Below are 11,366 nucleotides of genomic sequence, written 5' to 3'. Positions count from 1 at the left end.
TGATGAAAGATAGTCCATGTTGTTACCAAATGTGCATAGCTTGCAGTGAATCTGGATAGTGGGAAGCCATGGAGAAACCCACTTTAATACGAAAGCTTTGATACATGACTTTTCAGAAAAAGAAAAAAAAATGCTATTGTGGCTGCAATTTAGGAATTAGTTCTCACAACGTATTAATTTTTTCCCACATTTTGTTCATTTGTTCCCTCATATCAGTTAAATCGTGGCTACGATTGAACTAAAACAAGGGAATAAATTACTACAACAAGCCAAAGCTTTAACTAATAAACTTTTATTTCCCACAAATTAATACATTGTGGGAAGCTTTGATACATGACTTTTCAGAAAAAGAAAAAAAAATGCTATTGTGGCTGCAATTTAGGAAATAATTTTTTCCCACATTTTGTTCGTTTGTTCCCTCATATCAGTTAAATCGTGGCTACGATTGAACTAAAACAAGGGAATAAATTACTACAACAAGCCAATGCTTTAACTAATAAACTTTTATTTCCCACAAATTAATACATTGTGGAAAATAATTCTGTTTTTCCCCTTATGTCATGTACAGGGCGCTATACTTCAAGGCAAAGTTCATGTAAACTATTTTTAAGCTCCACAAAAGCTTTTGATTTGAGACGAGCTGGCTATCTTCGCAACATCGATTTATTCCTATTTGGAATCAACTTTTCCCAAACACCTGTTTGCTAACACTGGCTCAGAATGAGTTGTGCTGAATAAACTGGAGTAGACATGCTTCCATCTGTCTCACAGATAATCATGTGACTGTGCCTGTGAGAAAGAGCCATGTCCCAACACTGATGATGCCTCACTTGGACACACTGCTGCTGCAAACAGGGATATTCTGCAGCAGTATCGGCGTCAACACTTGGGCGAAGGCCTGGTATATTGAATGTCTCACAGCGATGATGTCAGCACTGTGTCTGCGAGCAGGAGGAGTACAGACAGAGCAGGACGAAGCTGTCTATGAGGAGGACGCAGTAGAGGCAACGCTGCGTATGCAAACTCTGTGCCCTCTGGAAGTGCGTCAACAGCACCGCCAGCAGCACAAAGAAAGTGGCTATATTCAAAATCAGGAAAAGGCGAATGTATGAGGGGGCATTAAACATATTGTCACTCTCTGCTGTAGTCCCCACTCGTACCTCTTTGAATTTCCGCCCCTTTACAAATCCCACTTTTCTGCCCTTTCGTAAATCACTGTAATCGATGAATGCCCTTGAGTCGCCATCTGCCTCCTCCGGAGCCTCCTCATAGATGCGCTTCATCGTCCTCTGCCTCTCCTTCTTCTCCCTCACCTCAATCTGAGCAAAGATGTCTGGGAGGCTATTGGAAAAGCTTGCCTTCTTGCCTCCCTTCCCGCTTTTCTGCCCTTTCGTAAATCACTGTAATCGATGAATGCCCTTGAGTCGCCATCTGCCTCCTCCGGAGCCTCCTCATAGATGCGCTTCATCGTCCTCTGCCTCTCCTTCTTCTCCCTCACCTCAATCTGAGCAAAGATGTCTGGGAGGCTATTGGAAAAGCTTGCCTTCTTGCCTCCCTTCCCGTGCTTCTTAGAAAGGGAAAACATCTTCTCAATAGTACCTGGAGTCTTCCTCTGGTCCGAGGACTTTAGGAGGCGCTCAGCAGTTTTGTGGAAACTGTCCGAGTTAAGAACCCGTGAAAGGATGTGCCTCTCCAGCTGCTGAAAGACTGGTTTGACATGCTGCAGATTGTCCTCTACAACATTAACGTATTCCTCAACTTCCTCCAAGGGCTGCTCATTTGTCCCCGCTGTCCTTTCAAACACTACTTTCTTTTGGTCCATCAACACCATGGCCATAGGCTTGGTGGGAACCAAATCCGTGAACAGATAGATGGTGTAGGTGTGATCCCCGGTGGATAGATAGATGTCCAGTGCTCCCGAGTCTCCATGCACGCTGAAACTCTGAACATCCACTCCGGATCCGAAGAAGATGTAGGCCACTCTGCTGGAAGGGTACCTCAGTGGCATAGTCACATTCACATAGTTTGAACCATTATAGGGGTATCCACGGGGGTAGCTCCTATATCCCACTGTTGCCTTTTCACTGCTGCCTGTATTGTCCAACCAGAACATCTTGGACGTTTCATTTCCGTGTCTGATCAGAGCACCATGAACTCCATCGACTTGGGTTATCTGAAACGGCATGTCTGTGTTGTGGAAGAAGGCGCTCATGCTGCGTGTCGGGCTGCCTAAATGCAGCTGAATGTTGTCGACCATCAGCAGCAACTGAGGATGAAGCAGCAGTAAGTTCCTTTGAAAACTCTTAATTTTCAGCTCAGGGTTGTAAGCTCCTTGACCCTCCCCACGAATAAACACCATGCCCTGCTGCTCCAGAGCCACCTCCACCTGACCTTGGCAGTCTGCTGCTTGACCGTGCTTGTACTTAAGCCATTTAGAGTTACAAGTCTCCGTAACTTGGCCTTCCCATGGTGCAAAGCAGCTCTCAGACACGGCAGGCCCGAACATGACTGCATTGTTGAGAGAGGTGTATTTGGGACCATACAATGCCTCTGTGATAAACGGGACTCCGTTCGGAGAGAAGGTAAAGGAGTTCTGGTCCGGGTGCTCATGGCCCGCATTAAAGTTCCGCCACCCTTTTATCCAGTTTTTGTATTTGTTTTGGTGAACAATGTCGAAAATAGCACGTCCACCAAGCTTCCCCGACTTAAAGGACAGAAATGTGCGGTTTCTCCCAGCAGGTAGGGCACTTCCGTAGGTCACCACTCCCCAGTCTTCGAAATAATGGAGGTGTGATGTACCATAATCAGGAGGTGGGGTGGGTTGCAGACTGGCATCATACCTATACAATGTGAGAAGCACAGAGAAATTCTGTAGTTAAGCCACAATACAGAAAGTTCTAATTCGTGGACAATCAGAAAATGTTTGGTTTCAGCTTGACCTTTTCACAGCAAGTGGCATGTGCATGTCATTTCATTTTAAAGGGGTCATATGATGCGGTTTCAAGTTTTCCTTTCTCTTTGGAGTGTTACAAGCGGTTTGTGAATAGATAAGATCCCTAAAGTTCCACAGACTAAAGTCTCAAACCCAAAGAGATATTCTTTATAAAAGTTAAGACTCGTCCACGCCCTCCTAAAACGCCTCGTTCTAACACGCCCCCACATGTCTACGTCACTGTGTGGGAAGATTTGCATAACGCCCCCCAAATGTATACGCAAAGAAAGAAGGCGTAACTTTGATTCTCGCTGTAGTATTGTTGCTGCCGCCGCCGCCATGTCGTGGAGACGCTGTGTTTCGTTGTGAAAGCAATGACCTAAAACATAAATGGTGAAATTTTGCAACTTTGACAATTATTATTACGCAAATAAGTTATCAGGTCCATGCTCAGGAACATAACAAATCTTACCAGAGGAACTCTGTGTGCAGTGTGCACCAGCGCTGCCCCCTGCCTGCCTGTCCTGGGCCCTCCAGAACTCGATTCTGTCTGATTACCTCAGCCAGCCAGTTCCCACTGCCATTTCGCATGACATACCGATCCAGAAAGACCAACTGACTCTCTGGCCCATAGAACCAGTTATAGTTGGAGTCTGCAATTGCAACAGTTCTCTGAAAACCTGCAGGAGCAAAAAATACATTGAAACATTTGAAGCTAAAACCAGTATGTGGGATTAGGTCAACTAAAAAGTAATTGTTCATACTGTTGCCTACAAACTGCACAATAAGCGTTTATTTTCAGTCAGTCAGTAGAAGCTAGTTTGACTGCTGCTGAAGTAAACACGTTTTAATTAACGAGGTTGGGTAAAGATTCAAGGAGGAACAGCAGTTTACTGTGAAAAGGGACATTAAACCTAGCAACCACTAGAAAATATTTAGCCAGAATGAATCACTTTTGTGTAAAAGAACGACAGCAGTAAGCTCTGTTTTTAGAGGGCAGCATTTAACTAACGAGGGTTTGATGTTAGTATTTTCACCAGTTTTTTTAGTTTCCACAGAGAGCCAAAACACTGAGAGCTAGTTATACTGATAGAAATACAAAAACGGCTAAGAAGAGGCCATATAGTCCTAACAGTACTGCATCTGTGTGCATTCCCAGAGACTGAGTGTATTGTGACCGCTAACCCTCTCCATCTCCTGATTTTTTGCTTAAGGTTTCAATAGGGTCTGGCTGCAGACATGCACTTGCATTTTCAGACTTGCACTCACAGACACCTGCGCTTCTGCGAGTGACGTCACTTGCAGTCTTTTTTTATTTAATTTAATTGAATCTCTCAACATTTTACACAAGTAGCCAGGTGGTGAAGACAAGAAAAAAAGAAACTAAATCACTAAGTCCTTTGCAATCGCCGCTTGCACTCTCAGCTACTTGCAATCCACACGAATCGTGCGTGTTGCCAATGGAGACAAGACGCCGTGGTGGTTAAATGATTAAAACTAATTTAGTACTATAACATACAGGATCCGCAAATCCGTGCCCACAGAACAGCAGAATATGAATGCAATGCGCAAAGTCTCTCTTTAAGCGCTTTTAAACCTCCGTAGAAAACCATAAACACTTAATAGGCTATGGCTTAATGTATTAAGATAGTGCTATTAAAAGATTAAATTAAGTTTATTAATATAATGTGTGTATATAGTGTTTTCCTCCCATACCGCAAAAGGTGGCATAATGTGGCATAACGGTCTAAGATTATAAAGACCTCATATGCTCCTCTTCATTATTAAAACACAATTAATATGTACAGATAAGCAGGTGAGGCCAGAATAGAGTTGGTCCATTTAATATCACTTAATTAATTTCTTAATGCGTGTTCATATGGTCTGTGTAGTTTGCATCAACAATAAGAAATACTGAATTTGGTCTTTATCATCTTTGTCTTTTTCTCCTACAGATGACTTGCAGGATCCTGTATGTTATAGTACTAAATTAGTTGGAATCATTTAACCGCCACAGCGTCTTGTCTCCATTGGCAACACGCACGATTCGTGTGGATTGCAAGTAGATGAGAGTGCAAGCGGCGATTGCAAGTGACTTCGTGATTTAGTTTCTTTTTTCTTGTCTTCACCACCTGGCTACTTGTGTAAAATGTTAAGAGATTCAATTTAAAAAAATATTAATAAATTAAATTAAATTAAAAATGAAAAAAGACTGCAAGTGACGTCACTCGCGGAAGTGCAGGTGTCTGAGAGTGCAAGTCTGAAAATGCAAGTGCATGTCTGCAGCCAGACCCTTCTCTAAGGTTTTGGTTTCCACTACAATAAAATGGCTTTTGGCAGGAGGCTGCAAACTGTCCAAACCTGACGTGTCTGTAGACACACACAAACAGCTTGACGGCTGTTAGTTCTTTGATGTGCTCAGAGAGCTATTGTTGCAGTTACAACTCATAGTCTGAGCTTTGGTTTGGCGTTGGCCAGGGTACCCGTTTATCGTTTTAAAGGGGTCATATGATGCGATTTCAAGTTTGCCTTTCTCTTTGGAGTGTTACAAGCTGATTGTGCATAGATAAGATCCCTGAAGTTGCAAAGACTAAAGTCTCAAATCCAAAGAGATATTCTTTATTAAAGTTAAGACTCTGCCACGCCCCCCTAAAACGGCTCGTTCTAACACACCCCCACATATCTACCTCACTATGTGGAAATATTAGCATAATGCAGCCCAAATGTGCACGCAAAGAAAGAAGGCGTGGTTTCCAACCCCAGTTAATGTTGAAGCAGCATGTCAGGGAGACCGTGTGTGTTTCTAGGCTAAAGCAAAAGCACTTTATTTGGCCTTCTGAAAGTAGATGCATTTAGGAATCTTTAAGATTACTTACAAGAACCGTGGCTTGTGTACTGCAAACACATACCAGCTTCATCACTGTGTCTGTCACGCGACTCTGTTCCCCTTTCGGGCTCTGTCTTTACATTTATTTTGAAAGATGAAGCTCGCGATTATGGTAAGAGGCGTTACATTTCCGACGAGTGCTTGTGGTGTTCGGCCAATCACAATGCACTGGGTCAGCTGGCCAATCAGAGCAGACTGCGCTTGTCGGAAGGAGGGACTTTGTAGAAAACTAAGTGTTTGAGAGAGGCGGGGCATAGAGGACCTACAATAATGTACAGTATTTGAAAAATAATGTGTTTTTTGAACATTAAAGCATGTCAACATATTCTGTTACAACAAATACACAAAATAATGATCTTTAAAAAAAGCATCATATGACCCCTTTAAGGTGAGACCAAGCAACTGATCTGTAAAAGGAGTTTATTACTGTACTTTGACTGTCATGTGGAAAGCACTTTATTAACACAACTGTCTATTAAAATTTTTTAAGGGGTCATATCCTGAAAAAAAACAAGCAAGCAAGCAAGCATTCAATGTACTACCGAAACATATCGTAAATTTCAAAACTGAAGATGCATTTATCAAAACAAAATGTGTCAATCTGTCAAACTGTAATGCAGGCTTTGCAAAGAGGCTGTTATTGAAAGATGGGGCAGCACAAAATATACTGGACCCAACAGCAAAACTGCAGCCCACGTAAAGTAAGCATGGTTATTTATTTGCAAAATTGGCATTTTTACATACTGTAGATGTTACAACAGCAACAAAAACGTCCCATATAATTCTAAGCATCGGAAAGAGGGTGGAAATAATTAACATTTTTAGTCTTTTAATTGGACCTCGGGTAAAGAAATGAAATGTTAAAACATTTGCAATCTGACGCCTCTAAGAGCTGTGCTTGTAATACACAGCCACACAACTAGAAAGAGCAAAGCCTTACCAGGCAACACTGTCCTGTAGAGAAATGCGAAGTGTTTGTGGAGCCAGGGATGATTGAAGTGGCCGATATCAAAGTGTCTCTGTACCAGATACATGTACTGAAAGAGTGAACGAGTGGTGTAAGTTCCATAGGCCACACCCTCATACAGAGACCCATCAGTCACATCTCGGAGAAGCACCATGGACTTTTCCATGATGGCCAGAGCCTGTTTCGTCCAGAGGTACGCATCCTGGAGGTATCCTGAAATACAGAGCAAAGTAGTAAAAATGGCAGCACAGAGATGAATTAGTTGTGATCAGAAGGCAGTTTTATGAATATGGTGAACTTTGAACATTATACATATTTCATTCATTGTAGCACAAAAAAATACACTACCATTTAAAATTCTCTATTATATTCTGTATTGAACACCATTATGTTCACTAATGCTGCATTTATTTGATCAAAAATACAGTAAAACAGTAATATTGTGAAATGATGACAATTTAAAATAATTATTTATAATGTAATTTATTCATTGACAATGGCGAAGCAGAATTTTCAGTATCATTACTCCAGTCTTCAGTGTAACATGATTTTTCACAAATCATTCTGCTCAAGAAACATTTCTTCTTATTTTTACTATTATCAAGGATGAAAACAGTTGTGTTGCTTAACTTTTTTGTGAAAACAGTCATATATTTGTGTTCAGGATTTATTTGAAAAACAAACAGCATTTTACTTTAAAGGGGTCATTTGATGCGATTTCAAGTTTTCCTTTCTCTTTGGAGTGTTACAAGCTGTTTGTGAATAGATAAGATCCCTAAAGTTGCAAAGACTTAAGTCTCAAAACCAAAGAGATATTCTTTATAAAAGTTAAACTCATCCACGCCCTCCTAAAACGCCTTGTTTAAACACGCCCCCACATATCTACGTCATGATGTGGGAGGATTTGCATAACACCGCCCAAATGTTCACGCAAAGAAAGAAGGCATAACTTTGATTCTCGCTGTAGTATTGTTGCTGCCACCGCCGCTATGTCGTGGAGACGCCGTGTGTTTCGTTGTGAAAGTGAAACTACTTCGTTTGGCCTTCCAAAAGAGGACACGACTAGAAATCAGTGGTTAAGTTGTATTTACAACACTGTTCCAGAACACTTCAACCCAAATATTCAGATGTGTGCAGCACATTTTATGGAGGACAAGGATTCCTGGGAGAGTAGACTACAATGCCGGTGTTCTGACAAATAATGCTGACTCACAGCCTGTAAGTAAGTTTTCATATTTAAAGAATTTGCCACTGAAAACATTACGTCTTTTGTAACAATATTTACTTTGATCTCCTGAGTGTCACAGCAAATAATAAATCTAATTGCGAGTGGTAGTTTATTTAAAGAAACAAAGAAAACACAGAAGATTTACAGGACACATGTAAAACTAATCAGAAACCAAGGAAACAGACAAGGAAGTAATAGACAACTATATGGAAACAAAAGATCGAATTGAGGAACTAAGGAAACCAAAACAGGAACTGAAGACAGGATGGTTGTGACACTAAGGTTGACAATCAGCAATTTCTGAAAATTAAATAAAAAAAAGAGACTGTTTTAGACTGATTTTTTCTTTTCAACTTTGATTATACAGCACATGGTGCAATGGAACATTACAAAGAAATATTTTTCTTGATCTTGAACTTCAGCATTACAATTTGTACATTTACATGCAAGAAAACTGCCTGAGACTCAAGACTGCATGAGGTAAAACAGACCCAAAAAGTCCATAATTTAGTTGTTTATCCATGTAACAAGAACATCAGTCATAACATGCCTAAACAATTTAATTTCTTAAATGGTCTAAGGAAAATAGTGCTTATGTTTACAGAATGTTTCAGAGTGCTGCTTTGTGCAATAACCCGAGAACAAGTTGTTTTCATATGTGCATGTAAATGAGCTTGTGTCAGCAAAAAAAAAAATCAGTTCTTAGCCATTACATCTAGCTCATTTCAGCACAGAGAGATCAGACAGAAACCGCATCACTTTATCCTCATCAAGTTACGTTTGATGGTATAAATGATGAATTGTACAGTTATAATTATGACTCTGGGAAGCAGAAGAAACACAGACACTAAGACTCTTTGCAAAGCTTAGTAAATTGCTTTTGTAAATTTACCTTTGTAAATTCCTGTACTAATTTGAGCTAAACTCTTAGTATAACACCACCTCGCATGTACAGCAAGACTTAATTTCAGGAAAATGTTTCAAATGTACTCCCACCTCCTCTGCCTGCATGCCTGGGTGAAGAACCACGTAAATATTTAGACCACAGCTCATCAGTTTATTGAGCAATCCTGTCACACCACAGATTTCCTGGAACACACTATAGGTCCACCCACAAACAGCTATCTAAGTTATTCCACACACACACACACACACACACACACACACACACACACAATCTTTTTCTGTTACATTTCACAACAAAGTACATAGTATATTCCTCCGATTTTTTTAGCTCAATGAAGGCATGGTTAAGAACGTTCTGTTTGGAGAGTCGTACCACCACACCACTTATGCTATTTTTGCGGTTTGTGTGCTGTGTACATTTAAATAAGTGTACAGTATACAACCAGTGTACAGTACACAGCTGGGCCATAAAGCTCAATCCACTTGACTTGATGTCTGGGACAGAATTGTAATTTTTGGATGATCTTTCTGTAATAAGCCATCTTTCCAAAGTAACCACTTATACTATGTGTTCCAGGGCTGAATAAAGATTCATTGCAAGTGCTGTTGTCGTTTCCCGCCCTTGTGAAAAAATGCTAACAATGTAATTGCTATTGAAATTGAAATATTAAATGTAATATTGAATAACACACTACAGTTAAAGTTCTAATCAAAAATTTATCAAATAATCTCATTCTGAAAAGTCAACAGTAATTTCAATGGAGTGCCTTCTTAAAAGTTGTGAAGGTCTCAGAAGATCAGGTGGAGGTTAGAAGCTCGTTCCACCACAGGACATGTGAGAGCATTCTGGAAAGTGACTTTGTACCCTGTTTTACTGGACCACCAAACGGTGGTAGAATATAGACGCTTAGGAGTGTGGTGAAGTAGTGGAGTGCTGTTCTAGTGGTAGTTCTTATGGCCAAAATCAGAGCCTAGAGTTTGATATGGGCAGCTACGGATGAAGTGAGACCAAAACAGTGTGATGCGGTCTGCTATTGGTTGACTGAGGATCAGACGTGCCTCATAACGTGCGAAACTGCAAAACCAGGCAGTCACCCAAAAGTGCCAAGTGACGTTTAAATGGCAAATAAAAAACTACCCACAAGTTCCTGACTGTCTCGACTGGCAAGATGCAGAACTGATGAGTTGGCTGGGATTACTAGGAGCTTTCACAAGGTTGCGCTTAAAGGGTTATTTCACCCAAAATGACAATTGTGACCCTGGAGCCCAAAAGCAGTCATAAGTAGCATGGGTATATTTGTAGCAATAGCCAAAAATACATTGTATGGGTCAAAATTTTCGATTTTTCTTTGATGCCAAAAATCATTAGGATATTAAGTAAAGATTATGTTCCATGAAGATATTTTGTAAATTTCCTACCGTAAATACATCAAAACTTAATTTTTAATTAGTAATATGCATAGCTAAGAACTTCATTTGGACAACTTCAAATGTGATTTTCTCAATATTTTGATTTTTTTTGCACCCTCAGATTCCAGATTTTCAAATAGTTGTACCTCGGCCAAATATTGTCATATCCTAACAAACCATACATCAATGGAAAGCTTATTTATTCAGCTTCATGATGTATAAATCTAAATATATAAAAAAAATACCCTTATGACTGCTTTTGTGGTCCAGGGTCACAATTCTGTAATAATTTATTCACCCTCATGTCGTTTCAAACCCATAATATTTCTGTTTATCTTCGGAACACATATAAAGAAATTTTTTACATTCTCACATCATTTTTGTCTATCCATTGAAAGTCTATGCAACCAAAACTGTGATGCATCAAGAAATACAAAAAGACATTGGTAAAAGTAATCCATAAACCAATGCAGGGACGGCCTTTCTGTATGGCAGAGTATGGGTCGCCATACCCTAGCCTTCTCCACCATACCCCGATTGTTCGTTGCCATACCCTAGGTAATCGTCCCCTTCGACCCCGGAACGCGATTGCCTACCTCATGCCATACCTTCTGCCACCACTGTACTAATGTCTATTTGCGCTTTTTGATGTATCAGAGTTTTGGTTGCATTGACTTTCAATAGATGAAAGTAAGTCTTATGGGTTTGAAACAACATGAGGGTGAGTGAAAGATGATAGAATTTAAATTTTTGGGTGAACTATCCCTTTTAGGGGACTTTCCTTTATCCAGGTTTACTGTATATCAATGCTGTTATTTTATACAGAATCATCTGCTATGAAACTGAGCTGGGAATGCTGGGAAGAGTGGGGTAAAAAGAACCTCCAGATATTTGGACAGATATGAGAGAAGCCGACTGAAAAGGAAAAAGAGCAGCAGGACATAATTTCAGGGCCAAAAACTACAGATTATGTTATGAATAGCTGCAGGGGAGGAATACAGACAGAGAAACACAAAAGAGTGAGAGAGAGAGAGAG

At 40.3% G+C, this 11,366-nt stretch overlaps 1 protein-coding gene across 2 annotated transcripts in view; it reads right to left on the bottom strand.

Moving 5' to 3' along the window:
- Window positions 1-426: 426 nt before the first annotated feature.
- LOC107548286 (dermatan-sulfate epimerase-like) overlaps window positions 427-11,366 on the bottom strand; it is a 29,503-nt gene continuing 18,563 nt past the window's right edge. The window contains exons 4-7 of one of the 2 annotated variants that reach the window (XM_016228917.1): window positions 6,760-6,999; window positions 3,405-3,612; window positions 1,397-2,840; window positions 427-1,211 (exon numbers count right to left, since the gene is read on the bottom strand). In XM_016228917.1, the coding sequence (XP_016084403.1) occupies window positions 930-1,211; window positions 1,397-2,840; window positions 3,405-3,612; window positions 6,760-6,999 (2,174 nt within the window). In that variant the 3' untranslated portion in view covers window positions 427-929. Of the gene's footprint in view, window positions 1,367-1,396; window positions 2,841-3,404; window positions 3,613-6,759; window positions 7,000-11,366 lie in introns of both variants that reach the window. The other variant, XM_016228918.1, reaches the window with a different exon arrangement.

The sequence above is a fragment of the Sinocyclocheilus grahami genome, unplaced genomic scaffold (genome assembly GCF_001515645.1).
Source record: "Sinocyclocheilus grahami isolate Dianchi unplaced genomic scaffold, SAMN03320097.WGS_v1.1 scaffold345.1, whole genome shotgun sequence".
NCBI classification, from domain to species: Eukaryota; Metazoa; Chordata; class Actinopteri; order Cypriniformes; family Cyprinidae; genus Sinocyclocheilus; species Sinocyclocheilus grahami.
Note: the sequence above shows the minus strand (reverse complement) of the source record. Positions and strands in the feature narration are given on the sequence as shown.